The sequence below is a fragment of the Schistocerca serialis genome, chromosome 3 (assembly GCF_023864345.2).
Source record: "Schistocerca serialis cubense isolate TAMUIC-IGC-003099 chromosome 3, iqSchSeri2.2, whole genome shotgun sequence".
Lineage (NCBI taxonomy): Eukaryota > Metazoa > Arthropoda > Insecta > Orthoptera > Acrididae > Schistocerca > Schistocerca serialis.
The window spans coordinates 450,303,435-450,320,408 of record NC_064640.1 but is presented as its reverse complement, the minus strand read 5'-3'; the positions used below and the strand labels follow the sequence as shown (position 1 = coordinate 450,320,408).

Genomic DNA, 16,974 nt, shown 5'->3' with positions numbered 1-16,974 from the left:
TCTCCATTCAGCACAATTTTTATTTCCTTATTTCCTCCTATTGCTAATACTTTTGTTTTATTTGTGTTAATTTTCATTCCATATTTTTTTCCGTTAGTTGCAATGGTGTCCACCAAATCCTGTAATTCTTTTTCCCCTGTGGCTAGAAGGACAATGTCATCAGCAAATCTCAAGCACCCTACTCTTCTTCCTCCAATTTCCACTCCTTTGCCATCTAATGAGCATTGGTCAATCATATTTTCCAAGTACAGGTTAAAAAGAGTAGGTGATAAACAGCATCCTTGTCTTACTCCTTTCCCTAGTCTGATCCAGTTTGTACTTTCTCCTCTCACTTTAACTGAAACTTTTTGAGTAAGGTATAATGAGTTTATAAGTCTTCTGGTTTTCCAGTCCACTCTCTTTTCCCTCATAATAGTTGCCAGCTTGTCCCAAACCACATTGTCAAATGCCTTTTCTAAATCGATGAAGCACATATATAGGTCTCTTCCTTTTTCAATAAACCTTTCTCCCAAGATTCGTAGGAGACCTATTGCATCTCTGGTACCCGTATTCCGTCTAAAGCCTAACTGCCCCTCGCCGAGATTCTCCTCTATTACTTTTTCAAGTCTTTTATTAGTTATTCTTAACATCACTTTGGCTGCATGTGAAATGAGGCTGATTGTCCTGTGCTCGCTGCATTTCGTGGTTCCTTGTTTTTTTTTGGTAATGGAATCATTACTGTTGGTGACATTAAAAGCAACGGTGGTAACATTAAGAGGAGAGAGCAGATAGGTGGAAAGAATACATTGAAAGCCTCTATGAGGGTGAAGACTTGTCTGATGTGATAGAAGAAGAAACAGGAGTCGATTTAGAAGAGATAGGGGATCCAGTATTAGAATCGGAATTTAAAAGAGCTGTGGAGGACTTACGGTCAAATAGGGCAGAAGGGATTGATAACATTCCATCAGAATTTCTAAAATCATTGGGGGGAGTGGCAACAAAACGACTATTCACGTTGGTGTGTAGAATATATGATTCTGGCGATATACCATCTGACTTTCGGAAAAGCATCATCCACACAATTCCGAAGACTGCAAGAGCTGACAAGTGCGAGAATTATCGCACAATCAGCTTAACAGCTCATGCATCGAAGCTGCTTACATGAATAATATACAGAAGAATGGAAAAGAAAATTGAGAATGTGCTAGGTGACGATCAGTTTGGCTTTAGGAAAAGTAAAGGGACGAGAGAGGCAATTCTGACGTGACGGCTAATAATGGAAGCAAGGCTAAAGAAAAATCAAGACACTTCCATAGGATTTGTCGACCTGGAAAAAGCGTTCGACAATATAAAATGGTGCAAGCTGTTCGAGATCCTGAAAAAATAGGGGTAAGCTACAATATGTACAACAAACAAGAGGGAATAATAAGAGTGGACGTCCCTACTCTTCAATCTGTACATCGAGGAAGCAATGATGGAAATAAAAGAAAGCTTCAGGAATGGAATTAAAATAAAAGGTGAAAGGATAACAATGATATGATTCGCTGGTGACATTGCTATCCTGAGTGAAAGTGAAGAAGAATTAAATGATCTGCTGAACGAAATGAACAGTCTAATGAGTACACAGTATGGTTTGAGAGTAAATCGGAGAAAGACGAAGGTAATGAGAAGTAGTAGAAATGAGAACAGCGAGAAACTTAACATCAGGATTGATGGTCACGAAGTCAATGAAGTTAAGGAATTCTGCTACCTAGGCAGTAAAATAACCAATGACGGACGGAGCAAGGAGGACATCAAAAGCAGACTCGCTATGGCAAAAAAGGCATTTCTGGCCAAGAGAAGTCTACTAATATCAAATACCGGCCTTAATTTGAGGAAGAAATTTCTGAGGATGTACGTCTGGAGTACAGCATTGTGTGGTAGTGAAACATGGACTGTGGGAAAACCGGAACAGAAGAGAATTGAAGCATTTGAGATGTGGTGCTATAGACGAATATTGAAAATTAGGTGGACTGATAAGGTAAGGAATGAGGAGGTTCTACGCAGAATGGAGAGGAAAGGAATATGTGGAAAACACTGATAAGGAGAAGGGACAGGATGATAGGACATCTGCTAAGACATGAGGGAATGACTTCCATGGTACTAGAGGGAGCTGTAGAGGGCAAAAACTGTAGAGGAAGACAGAGATTGGAATACGTCAAGCAAATAATTGAGGACGTAGGTTGCAAGTGCTACTCTGAGATGAAGAGATTAGCACAGGAAAGGAATTCGTGGCGGGCCGCATCAAACCAGTCAGTAGACTGATGACAAAAAAAAAAAAACTGTTGTCAAAAAGTCCTCAGGCCATTCACCACTGTCATATATTTTATTACATAACCTCAATATTTCTCTTATTCCATTGTGGTTCAAGCATTGTAGTATTTCTCCCGGTATTGTATCTGTACCTACTGCTTTGCCATTTTTCATTGCTGCAATGGCAGACTTTACTTCTTCCATTATGATGGTCGGTCCTTTCTCTTCATCACTTACACTGTTGTGTGATTCAAGTTCCAGAGTTTCTGGTTTGCTATTTGTGTCATATAGCTCTTTTATATATTCTTCCCATCTCTGGAGGACATCGTCACGATCTTTGTACACTAACTCTTCGTCTTTACTCAAAATTTACATAGTAGCACTTCCTGCTCTGTTTTGTTCCCATATCATAGTCTTTACTCTGTTGTATAGTAAGTCGTATCTTCCCTTCCTGTCCAGGTCTTCAATTTCATCACATTCCTCTTTTAGCCATTTCTTCCTAGCCTGCTCTGTTTCTCTTCGCAGTTCGTTATTTAACCTTCGGTGTATCTTTCTTGCATCTTCAGTGTTCTTGTTTTTCAGTTTTCTTCTCTCCTCCATCTTGGAAATCATTTCTTGTGTGACCCATGGTTTTTTTGACCTTTTCCCTTTTACATATCCTATATTTTGCTGTCCTGCTTTAATGATTCCTTCTTTCAGCATATTCCAGTACTCGTTGGCATTATCAGGTGCTTCTTTGTCTCGTAATGTGTTTAGAAAGTCCTGAGACAGCATTTCTGTAATTTGTTCTTTGTTGGACCTTATCTTCTCTAAATCCCACTTCTTCACCATTGTCGCCTTTTTCAGTTTTTTCATTCTTATTTCTATTTCTGCCATAAGTAAGTTGTGGTCACTATTAATATCTGCACCTGGTAATGTGTGCACCTTCTCGATTCCATTCTACATCTACATCTACATTGATACTCCGCAAGCCACCCAACAGTGTGTGGCGGAGGGCACTTTACGTGCCACTGTCATTACCTCCCTTTCCTGTTCCAGTCGCGTATGGTTCGCGGGAAGAACGACTGTCTGAAAGCCTCCGTGCGCGCTCTAATCTCTCTAATTTTACATTCGTGATCTCCTCGGGAGGTATAAGTAGGGGGAAGCAATATATTCGATACCTCATCCAGAAACGCACCCTCTCGAAACCTGGCGAGCAAACTACACCGCGATGCAGAGCGCCTCTCTTGCAGAGTCTGCCACTTGAGTTTATTAAACATCTCCGTAACGCTATCACGGTTACCAAATAACCCGGTGACGAAACGCGCCGCTCTTCTTTGGATCTTCTCTATCTCCTCCGTCAACCCAACCTGGTACGGATCCCACACTGATGAGCAATACTGAAGTATAGGTCGAACGAGTGTTTTGTAAGCCACCTCCTTTGTTGATGGACTACATTTTCTAAGCACTCTCCCAATGAATCTCAACCTGGTACCCGCCTTACCAACAATTAATTTTATATGATCATTCCACTTCAAATCGTTCCGCACGCATACTCCCAGATATTTTACAGACGTAACTGCTACCAGTGTTTGTTCCGCTATCATATAATCATACAATAAAGGATCCTTCTTTCTATGTATTCGCAATACATTACATTTGTCTATGTTAAGGGTCAGTTGCCACTCCCTGCACCAAGTGCCTATCCGCTGCAGATCTTCCTGCATTTCGCTACAATTTTCTAATGCTGCAACTTCTCTGTATACTACAGCATCATCCGCGAAAAGCCGCATGGAACTTCCGACACTATCTACTAAGTCATTTATATACAGGGTGATTCAAAAATGCATGTAAATATTTCAAGGGTGTATTTGTGAGGTAAATATAAGACAAAAATGTTCTATACAATTTTTTCCATACTTGGCTTATTACAGAGTTATGAACAAAACAGGATAATACATTCAATACAACGTAAGGTATTTAATTCCCAGAGTTCACAGTTTAATTACAGTGCATTTGGACTAACAACGCAAACTGATAAATAAACGTGACGTAACAAACTGAAACAATTCCTCGCGAACACTGTATTAATTTAGGTCCTGTTGATTGAACTACAGCAATGCACAATAACTAAGGAAAATTGAAGCATTTTACAGACTGTACTGTACTGTACTGTATTTGCACAAATCTTAATGCAATGCATGTTCAAAATGCTGTCCCTGAACTTGCAGACAGACCCGTGCTCGTCGCATCAATGATCTCTGCACATTACACAGTCCGTTCAACTCTCCACGAATAATTTCACAACCACTTTCAATTCTTTGTTGTAGCACTTCTCTGTTCGGTACTGCAGAAGAATACACCAATGTCTTTAGTCGGCCCCATAAATAAAAGTCTAAAGGGTTCAGGTCCGGTGATCTGGCTGGCCAAGCAATTGGTCCTCCGCGACCTATCCATCGATGTGGATACGCAGAATTGAGGTACGCCCTTACGTTGCGGCTGTAATGGGCGGGAGCACCATCGTGCATAAACCACATGGTGGCTCGTGTTGCAAGAGGGACATCCTGTAACAATCCAGGCAATTCTCCCTCCAAAAATTCGCAGTACGCGTGCCCATTCAGCCTTGGAGGCAGAACATGAGGTCCGAGTAAGTAATTCCCCACAATACCACACCAAATGTTTATGGAGAATTGATGTTGATATCCACGCACAATTCTCGCGCCAGGATTCTCGACAGCCCACTGGTGCATATTATGCGAATTGATTACACCCGCACGAGTAAACATGGCCTCATCTGTGAATAATATCCGCCGAATGAACATTGGATCATTCAAATGACGCTCTTGTAACCACTGGCAGAATTGCTGACGGCGAGGATAGTCTTCAGGTGTCAATTCGTGCACTTTTTGCAGGTGAAATGGATGCAACTGTTGTCTCCGAAGCAGCCGCCATACAGTAGATTGTGGAAGTCGTACAGCTGCACTAATTTGTCTCGTACTGATAGATGGATCTTGGTCTACCAGGTCCAAAACATGTTCCTCGACGTTCACTGCATGCTCAAGTGGTCGACCTGAATGTGGCCCAGGACGAATGCCATACTCCCGCATACGTCTGTCCACAGATACAAACGTCTGATGACTTGGTAACCGTCTTCCTGGAAACAGCTCACTGTACCTTCGTCTTGCTGCAAGTGCATTTCCATCTGCTGCACCATACACAAGGTGCATATCAGCATACTCACTGTTTGAGTACATCATGTGCACGAAACCTTTAGCCTTCCGACGATGAATGAACGACAGGACGTACTTTTCCGTTACCAACAACATCAGCGCCATCTTCCGTACAGTAGGAGTAAACATCACGTGCAAACAAAAACAAACACTATTCATGCAGTTTCGAATCAACTGTTGGGAGATACGTATGTGAATTACGTACCAGAATATGGCATCCTGCTGCTTGCACTGCCGTCGTTTTGATACGGACATGACTTTCGTATTTAACGATAACTCTGGAATTAAACGTTTATGGAAAAACATTTATAGAACATTTTTGTCTTATATTTACCTCACAAATACACCCTTAAAATATTTACATGCATTTTTGAATCACCCTGTATATTGTGAAAAGCAATGGTCCCATAACACTCCCCTGTGGCACGCCAGAGGTTACTTTAACGTCTGTAGACGTCTCTCCATTGATAACAACATGCTGTGTTCTGTTTGCTAAAAACTCTTCAATCCAGCCACACAGCTGGTCTGATATTCCATAGGCTCTTACTTTGTTTATCAGGCGACAGTGCGGAACTGTATCGAACGCCTTCCGGAAGTCAAGAAAAATAGCATCTACCTGGGAGCCTGTATCTAATATTTTCTGGGTCTCATGAACAAATAAGGCGAGTTGGGTCTCACACGATCGCTGTTTCCGGAATCCATGTTGATTCCTACATAGTAGATTCTGGGTTTCCAGAAATGACATGATACGCGAGCAAAAAACATGTTCTAAAATTCTACAAGAGATCGACGTAAGAGATATAGGTCTATAGTTTTGCGCATCTGCTCGACGACCCTTCTTGAAGACTGGGACTATCTGTGCTCTTTTCCAATCATTTGGAACCCTCCGTTCCTCTAGAGACTTGCGGTACATGGCTGTTAGAAGGGGGGCAAGTTCTTTCGCGTACTCTGTGTAGAATCGTATCTTTCTTCTACTAGTGTAAAATCGATTTGGTTTCTGTATTTATCCCCTGGTGATTTCCAAGTGTAGAGCCTCCTCTTATGGTTCTTGAACCATGTGTTTGCCACTATCAGCTGCCTTTCCCTGCAGAAGTCAATTAACCATTCACCTCGTTCATTTCTCTTTCCAAGACCATGACTGCCATGTTTCCCTCTTTCCCTTCTCCCACAATGGCGTTCCAGTCTCCCATTACTAGTTTGCAGCATTTTTTATTTTCGTCCATTATTCTCTCTATTACATTGTACGTTTCCTCTACAATTTGGTCATCATGTTCTGAAGTTGGCATATACACCTGGACAATCAGTAAACCTTTATGTGCTCCTTTCAGCCTTACACCAATAACCCGGTCATTTGCATAGTCTACACATTCCACACATTTAGCCAATTCCTTTGTCATAATCATTCCTACTCCATTAATTCCTTTTACTTCTCCTCCTGAGTAGTAGAATACATATTCATCTGACTGCAACTCTCCATGTCCATTCCATCTTACCTCAGCAACTCCTACAAGGTCCATATGATTATTTTCCATCTCTCTTTTAAGGTTTTCTAGTTTTCCTGCTTGTAGCAGAGTTCTGACATTCCAGGTACCAATTCTCATTTTGATTTTTTGCCTCCTTTCAAGTTGTCCCCCCCCCCCCCCCCCCCCCCCCACACACACACACACACACACACACACACACACACACACACACACACACACACACACACACACACACACACACACACACCCGGAGATCCGAATGGGGGATGGGGGACTGTTTTACCTCCGGACACTGTGCATAAAATGGAGACTGCATTATGCATGGAAGATAATCTGCGGTGGTATTCCGTTGCCTTCCGCAGTTCTGGAGGCCGCCCCTAACATGGGATACAGACGCCTTTTGCAGCCGGCCGCTCTGGGTCAGACGCTGCATGAGAAGTATAGGTTGGAAAATGAAAGACCCCTAGCCCTCGAAACCTAATAGCGTCAGGGTCGGAAAAGAACAAGAGCTGGCCAAGGGTGGCCAGATAGGAAAGATAAGTGAGGAGCCTGGCATAAGTAAGTGGAAGCAATGCCAGGACTCAGCTCGGGGCCCCGTGGTCGCCAGCCACGTATCACTAGGTGTGACTCCCTGACACAGAGGTAGAACTAACTTAAATCAGAAAACACAACAGGCACCCTTGGGGATTCCGCATTCGTTTGCTGGATATGGGCTTGATAACTCCAGGGTTTCTGAGTTGGGGACCGGTAAGTGCCACCAGTCCTCTGTCATCATAAGCTCTGGGTGCTTCAGTGAGCACCGCGCTGCGTGGCAGTGGAACGTTGTGTGTCACAAGGAACAGGGATCTTGACTTGACTGTCCAGATCATGAGGATGATGAAAACATGGAGGGAGGGGAAGGGGGGGGAGAGAGAGAGAGAGAGAGAGAGAGAGAGAGAGAGAGAGAGAGAGAAGCCTTCAGTATCGATGTGTGCTGCGTGCTGATGAGCTGCATGGCTGTTGAGGTGGAACATTCACTAGCTAACAACCTCTGGGGGACCTGCCACACTTCAGTTGTATAAGGCTTATCTAGGCACATGTGGCTGTGTCTAGGTGGACTTTTATTTCCGTAGCTCCTCGTGGGACCGAGATGGAAACCTCAAAATTCCTTCCTCCTCATCCTCATCCCCCCCCCCCCCCAACCCTGCTCTCCATGTGATAAGGTTATCGATACCCGCAAAGTATCTATAAAATAGCTCCATCAGCGATGGAATTTTGTGTTCTTTGTTGACAGTGTTGTTTTCAACTGTAAAGTATTGCCTCCAGCCACAAGTGAACTAACGTAACTACTGGATTCCTTTAGGAATCTGGCACTGTTGACATAAATGGAAATGGTATTGATATATACCTTGATTGAAATTTGACACTAAGCTGTGTAGGGAATCAATATAGCTTCTTTTATTTAGGAAAAGGAATGCTCTAATTTAACTATTCAAGCATGTTTAACAGATTGAATTAAGGCTTTGTAAGCCATTAGATGGTTCTCCCTATTAATATGTGGAGCTAGGTGTTCATCCTTGATATTTCTTTGGACCTTTTTCACAGTCAGCTGTAAATCGAATCAATAGACATGACAGCAGTGTATGCTGATAATACCGTTAGACAGAGGGTGGTGAGAAAATGATTTTCTTGTTTTCAACATTACTGTGTCGTCAGGATAAAATCTTCTTCCAAGCCACATTAATTCCAAGAAAACTGAGAATTTTATTGCAATTGACGCAGCTCGAAAACAGCAAAGATTTTATGCCATCATGCCACCGCAAAAGACTTCGTGAACACACTGACTCATCAGGTTCTGAAGAAGATCTTTTAATGCTTTAACCTACACTCATCAGCATTAGGATACTTGAGAACTGGCGCATAGTATGAACTGTGGTGATTCCACTGTCATACAACATTCCCTGAACAGTTTGTGAACTGATCAAGAACGTAGGGACTGGGTTCGCTTCTTAGATGAGAACAGAGTACTGATGGCAATAGTTCGAAGTATACCATGCACCATCAGTTGGCAATTGTGTAGGTGGAGAAAAGGAATGGCTTTCAACATTAATTTCATACCAGCCCTGCGGACAGTCAGTTACATGGGGAATGATTGGTGTGTGTGTGTGTGTGTGTGTGTGTGTGTGTGTGTGTGTGTGTGTGTGTGTGTGTGTGTGTGTGTGTGGCGCGCGCGCAATTTAGGGATTCCGACTATTCATTCTAGGTGCCTCTGAGACCCAAACCTCTCTGCTTGTATACGAGGCTTGTCTAAAAAGTATCCAACCTCTGGCCAGAAAAAATATTTCGAATACCTGACGGGGTTGGGACCCTAATCCCCTTCAATGTAGGCCCCTTGTGCTTGCACACACTTAGCCCACCAATCCTTGCACTGCTGGAAACACCTCTGGAAGTCTTCTTTTGGAATGGTGTTCAGCTCTGTCGTCGTGTTCCACATTCTCTTCTCTACTCTCTAAATGGGATCCTTTCAGTGGTGTCTTCAATTTTGGAAACAACTAGAAGTTGCAAGGAGCCATGTCTGGAGAGTAGGGAGGTTGGCGAATAGCTGTAATTCCTTATTTGGACAAGAAATTTTGGATCAAGTGGGCTGAATGTGCGGGGGCGTTGTTGTGATGCAGTTGACACTTTTTCGCTGTCCACATGTCTGGTCTTTTGCGCCAAACTGCATCGCGGAGTTGTTGGAGAACATCTTGATAGTACTCCTTTGTCACTGTTTGTCCTTCTGGTGCGTATTCGTGATGCAGAATTCCACGAACATCAAAGAAGAGTCGGCATCACCTTGATTTTACTTCGCACCTGCCGCACTTTCTTCGGCCTTGGAGACTCGGGATGCTTCCATTGTGACAACTGTCTTTTGGTTTCTGTACACCCATGACTCATCTCCAGGTATGACGGTGTTCAGAAACCCAGGATCAGTGTTGGTGGTGTCCAGAAGGTCCTGTGCAACGTCAAAACGGAGGTCTTTCTGTTCTGGCAACAACAACTTGGGCACGAATTTCACAGCCACTCGGTGCATGTTCAAATCATCGTGCAAAATTGCATGTGCAGAATCTTTACTCACTCCAACCTCTTGGGCAATCTCCCGCACAGACAAACAATGCACTGCCATCACCAAATTTTGCACCCTCTCAACAACAGCTGCACTCTGAGCAGTTTGGGGCCTGCCAGAACGCTGGTCGCTCTCCGCTGATGTGTGGCCATTTTTGAATTGGTTGAACCACTACTTAATTTGTTACATGCATCGCTCTTCTTAAACACCTGCTGAATCTTTGGTTTGACAAAATTCGATGCAGTATAATTGCTCAACACGTTCAGTCATCTTGAGGGAATTGGTAATCTGATGAACACGTGTAGTACCTCACTCAGCAACTTCAATCACCAACTTTCTCCTCTAAGTGTGAAAATATTTTGTTAGTGCCCACCTACATAGGAAGAAATGGTCTTCATAATAAAATAACAGAGCTCAGAGCTCATGCAGAAAGATTTTAAAGTTCATTTTTCCCATGTGCCGTTAGAGAGTTGAACGGTAGAGAAATAGTGTGACGGTGGTTCAGTGAAGTGTCTGCCAGGTACTTAATTGTGAATTGCAGAGTAGTCATGTAAATGTAGATGGTTACATCACGTATCGAGTGAGGAGGTACTAAATACAGTTGGGGAAAAAAGAAATTTATAGCACAACTTGACTAAAAGAAGGTATCATTCTGAGACCTCAAGGAATTGTCAAATTAGTGTTAGAGGGAATTATGGGGGATAAAAATTGTAAAGGGAGGCAGAGGTGAAAATAGTAAGTTTAAATGGATGTAAGTCACAGTAGTTATTTGGAGGTGAGGTTTGCACAGGCTAGAGTAGCATGGAGAGTGCCATCAGACAACTGCTCCCTGTAAAAATTAGTGCTTGGGGCATGACAGACTTTTCAGACTCATTGAATCAGTTATAACAGAATTGTCAATTTTAGGATTTTGCTCCCTCTTGGATAAATGTTTACAAAATAGGTAGAAGGTTATAAAAATGTGTAATTTTTTACTTCATGTTGTTTATGATGTAGTTCTTCATATTACAAGACCATTAAAGATTTACTACTTACTACATTTTTGCCGAGGCACTGATCAATGACTAGAACAGAATATCTGTAAAATGGTCTCTGACAATGTTTCCAGTTGTGTTGTGTCTAGTTCCACATGCAGACATGCTTAATATGAATTGTGTAGTGGACATGTCAGTGTGTCCTTAAATTTCTATTCATCAACAATCCTCATGTAGTTATGAAGTACACAACATGTTGTAAGTATAATGTGAACAAATGCAACATTTCCATCTGTGGCCAGTGCAAAATATAGCATTTACTTGCTGAAATGCCAAATTGTGCATGCTTGAAGAAACTTGAGTATCTTTCTGAATCTGTCACTGCGCCCACATAAATGTATCTTAAGCAGTAATTTCTATCTGCCACAGCTACTAAAACAACAGAACATGAATCCATGGTCCTTGTATTTATTTTTAGAAATGTCAGTTTTAATTATAGACAAATTTTCCAAATGAATTAACTGATATTCGAGGGGGGGGGGGGGGGTGAAGTAGACATTCCTTCAGTTCCTAATGTGGGAGAACGAACTTTCACTTTATCAGTCACTTAGTATTGGGGGATTCACAGTTTCATCTGTTGCCTTTGGCTTTCCTGACAATGAGCAAGTAATAAACACGGTGCATGAAATTAAAATATAAAAGTAATAACAGATAAAATAAAATGTTTATGAACCCAAAAAAAGTCAAGCTATAAGTTTTAAGTAAATGCAATCAACAAATATTACTTACGAATCAGCTTAATTTTTCAAGGAACCCCTCAACAGAATAGGAGGAGAAACCCATGAGGAAACTCTTCAGTTTCGATTTGAAAGTGTGTGGATTACTGCTAAGATTTTCGAATTCTTGTGTTAGCTTATTGAAAATGGATGCAGCACTATATACTGCACGCCTTTCTGCACAAGAATTACAGAAGTCTGATCCAAATGCAGGTTGGATTTCTGCTGAGTATTAATGGAGTGAAAGCTGCTTATTATTGGACGTAAGCTGATATTGTTAACCAGAAATGACAGTAAAGAATATATATGTTGAGATGCCAATGTCAAAATAACCAGACCAGTGAACAGGGGTCGACAAGAGGTTCACGAACTTACACCATTTGTTGCCAGAACCATCCATTTCTAAGAGAGATATCCTTTCAGAATGGGAAGAGTTACCCAAAAACATAATACCATAAGACATAAGTGAATGAAAATAAGCAAAGTAGAATAGTTTTCATGTCGAACGATCGCTTACTTCGGATACAATTCGAATCGTAAAAATGGCAGCATTAAGGCTTTGAACAAGATTCTGCACATGGGCTTTCGACAACAGTTTTCTGTCTACCTGAACACCTAGAAATTTGAACTGTTCAGTTTCACTAATCATATGCCCATTCTGTGAAATGAAAAGGTCAGGTTTTGTTGAATTTTGTGTTAGAAACTGTAAAAACTGAGTCTTACTGTGATTTGTTAGTTTATTTTCCACAAACCATGAACTTATGTCATGAACTGCACTATTTGAAACCAAACCAGTGTTGCACACAACATCCTTTACTACCAAGTGAGTGTCATTGGCAAACAGAAATATTTTAGAGTTACCCATAATACTAGAGGGCATATCATTTATATAAATAAGGAACAGGATCGGCTCCAACACTGATCCCTGGGGCACTCTACATTTGACCGTATCCACCCGGACCCCACATCTCAGCCGTTCTCAACACTGTGAATAATTACCTTTTGCTGTCTGTTGTTATTGTTACTGTAAGCTACTCCCCGTATTCTGTAATGGTTCAACTTCTGGAGCACTATTTTGTGATCAACACAATCAAATGCCTTAGTTAAATAAAAAAATACGCCTAGCATTCTAAACCTTTCGTTTAACCCATCCAGTACCTCACCGAGAAAAGAGAATGTAGCATTTTCAATTGTTAAACAACTTCTAAAACCGAACTGTACAGTTGATAGCAAATTATGTTATATAAAATGACCAATTATCCTTACATACACAACCTTTTCATTATCTTTAGCAAACACTGATGGCATAGAAATAGGTCTAAAATTGTCTGCATTATCCTTTTCTGCCTTTTTATACAGCAGCTGTACTGAGTTCTTTTATCTTTCAGGAAACTGACTGTTCCTACAGGAAAAATTACAAATATGGCTAAATACTGGTCTAACATGTGCAGCACAGTACTTTAATATTCTGCTAGGTGCTCCATCATATCCATGAGAGTCCTTAGTCTTCAGTGATTTAATTATTGACTCAATCTCCCCCTTGTCCCATATCACAGAGGAATATTTCAGACATAAATCTCGGAAAGGCATTTGCCAAGAGTGTTATAGGATTCCCTGTAGAAACTACATTTTTCTTTAATTCACAAGCAATGCTCAGAAAAGTATGTAAACTGTACATACATCTGATTTATCAGTAACGGAAATATTTTTACTACGAACTGACTTTATATTGTCAACCTTGTGCTGATGACCAAACACTTCCTTCACAACTGACCACATGGTTTTAATTTTGTCCTGTGAATTAGCTATTCTATTTGCATACCACATATTCCTTGATTGTGAATATTTCTGACATTTTGATGTAATTCTCCCTCTGTTCTACATGTTATCCTTATCCCACTAGTTGGCCACCCAGGATGTCTTTTACTGCTAGTGTCCTATGTAGAACGTTCTAATGGAAAGCAACTCTCAAAGAGCATAAGAAATGTGTTACAGAAAGCATTATACTTGTCATCTATGTTATCGGCCCTATAAATGTCCTGCTACGCTTGTTCCTTGACAAGGTTTAAAAAACTCTAGCGTTTGTACCTGGCTGTATGACTGCCAGTGGTTGGCAGTTTTTCCTACTGTGTGTGGCCATCACCTTCACTGAAATTCTGGCCACATTCCTGCCAGCTTTAATCATGCTGGAAAAATTGTGCATCTTGCTGTAACATTAGAAACAGAAAAAATTTACGACGACAATGACAATGATTCTTGCAAAGAAAAACCGATTGAAGAATTGGTCTTGAGGGAGGAAGGGGGGGACCATTTGCAATTTCCTGCTGGCATACAAATTGCTTGGAGAGTTTGATTACTGAAAGCTGCAGTAAAGTACAAGGTGATTCAGATAAGCCAGAACTCCAACACTTATTTACTATATTCTTTATCAATATCATTTAATACATTTAGAAAGGTATTTAAAAGATGCTGAAACTGTCCCCCATTTTGTAGTAAATACATATTGACTAGATGGCAAAGGTATGCAGATACTCATTGTGTATATAGACTGTGACTTCTTTTATGGCAGTGATAATGTGATTCTTTACTCTCCAGCATTCTTGGATTATTGTAGTGTACCTCCTCATGATGTCCCCCCCCCCCCCCCCCAAAAAAAAAAAAAAAAAAAAAAAAATCTGGGGAAGTTAGATCTGGTGAGTGGGAGGCCCACATATTTTTAGAGCATCATCGTCTCATTGACGGTGTGACATGTTACACTGTCTTTTCGAAACCAGCAGTAACGTTCACTCACTTAAAGTGTGGCTGTGAACTGATTCTTGATCTCCCTGCACAAACGGAAAAAACAGTTGTTACAAAATATTGGTCCAACAATTCACTGGCTAGATATGGCACGTCATACTCCATTTTCTTGTAGGTGAAGTTGCGTCTTGTGTAATGTGTGATGATTATTGGCAGCTTAAATGCAAGTATTCCATCTGTTTAAAACATACATGTAAGTGGAACCGTGCTTCATCACTGAAAAATGTATTGTTCAGCATATTATTCACATCATTGTGCGAGCTCTTAAACCACTGACAATAGGAGACAGGTTTTTCTGACTCCAAAGAATATAGCTCTTGAACTACCTGAACTCTGTACGGCCATAACCTGAGACATGTAGTGGCTCCATGGCAGGTTTAATAAGATGCTCCACACTCATTAGACAACTGATGAAATGATTTACTGGGGAATCACAGCAGAAACTCGCCGAGTGGGATGGTGCAGTGTTTAGTACACTGGACACGCAATGGGGAGAGTGACAGTTCAAACCCTCATCCGACCATCCTGATTTAGATTTTCCGTGATGTCCGTAAATCACTTCAGGCAAATACCAAGACGGTTCCTTTGAAAGGACATGGCCGACTTCCTTCCCCGCTCCGATAGGACTGATGACCTCGCTGTTTGGTCCCCTCCCCCCAAACCAACCGACCACAGCAGAGACTGCTGAAAACTCCATAAATTCAGGTGTTAACACATCAGGTTGACAGTTTACAGACCTTTCATTAACACTTCGTGTTTCACAAACTGCTGTTTTCTCTGGATAGGGACATCAGAGAATTTCTCGTGGATCATCTCAGTACACTGCTTCTAAGATTTTACTGTGAAGTAAGCTTCATAATATGATGCTGCTCATGCATGAGCAACATGTCAAATTGAGTAAATGTCACCTAACACTAATGCACACCCTTGGGTGCGTGCGTGTGCTGAGTCTGGAGATGATGTCCTACTAGACATTTCCCAAGGTTAGTGCTATGAACAACAATCTATAGACAATCAACAACACAGAGGACTCATAATTATTTTTAACACAAACTACATAAATATTTATGGTTCTGGCTTTTCTGAATTACCCTGTACTTAAGCCAGGACCTAACCAGGACAAGACTTTGCATTAATTCTCTCATTTTTACATTCATGTTACGCTCTGCGATGAATGATTGGAGGTAGGGTAGGAAATGCAGTGTAGTACTACTATGGTCTGTAAAAATCTTGTCTGCTCATAAATAAATTAATGATTAATGGTTGCTTAACTACATTGATGAATAAAACATGAAAGTTTAAATATACATTGAACTTACTACAGTTCTGTAATTCTAAGCATTTAAGCAAGCCTTCCAAAACTTTGTTTAATTTGTTTATAGTTGTGCTTAGGCAGGATTGTATTTCATGAGTTTCATATTTAATTTCTTTTGCCTGATTTTTCTGTGTTTTTCAACAAGTAGAAAAAGATAGTTCATGCAGTACTGTTTCCTGTTCCAGGATGTGATCTGGGGTGTGACATACGAGATAGACAAAGAGGACGAAGAAAATGTTGTCTCGCATCTGGATTTTCGTGAGAAGGATGGCTATACCAAAACCACAGCACTATTTTATCCTGTAGCAATTGAGACAACACAAGAAATAACCAAACTCGATCCATTTGAAGTAGTGCTGTACATAGCCACAGAAGATAATAAATTTTTCATGAGAAATGAAACTTTTGAGGAAACAGCTGCATGCATTGCAAGTGCTCATGGACCGAGTGGCAGTAATGCAGAATATTTGTTCAACCTCGCAGCAGAAATGAGACGCATTGCACCTCATTATGATGATACCCATCTCTTTGCTTTAGAAAATGCTGTACGAAAAATACAAAGCAACAAAGAGTCTACTGCCAAAGCATGAGCAGAAACTGAAGTTAAGATACTCTGGGCCTCTATACAACTTTGATGTATGCCCTGATTTGACTTTCTATAGTTCCTCTATGCCACCTTCCTCCTCCCTCCTGACCTTCACCCCCCCACCCCCCACCCCCCCTCCCCAGAATATTTCTTTACTTTTATCATCCATTGGAGTAAGGTAAAATCATAAAGATGCATCTACAGCTCCTTTTACATGATCAACTTTCATTTGTCAATTGACTTCTCAAGACAAGTTTGCCTACTGCAGCGACCCTGGTGTTTTATTCCTGTACAGAATCTCATCGGTTTCAAGTACTCATTTTCATTTACACGTCAGCGAAAAAATTTCAAGTGATGAGAGAGCTGTCTGGTGTGCAGTTCGGCATCTGATCTGTGAAAATGAGGTTATGAGAAACTATCCTTTTTATGAAAAATATGGTACGTAATGTAGGAACAAGAAAGGCTAATGCTTTTG

At 41.1% G+C, this 16,974-nt stretch overlaps 1 protein-coding gene across 1 annotated transcript in view; it reads left to right on the top strand.

The window, feature by feature from the left end:
- LOC126470347 (putative glutathione-specific gamma-glutamylcyclotransferase 2) overlaps positions 1–16,631 on the top strand; it is a 32,001-nt gene extending 15,370 nt beyond the window's left edge. Inside the window, exon 3 of the mRNA XM_050098136.1 lies at positions 16,099–16,631. Coding sequence (XP_049954093.1) covers positions 16,099–16,503 — 405 coding nt within the window. The 3' untranslated portion in view covers positions 16,504–16,631. The remainder of the gene's footprint in view (positions 1–16,098) is intronic.
- The last annotated feature ends 343 nt before the right edge of the window (positions 16,632–16,974 follow it).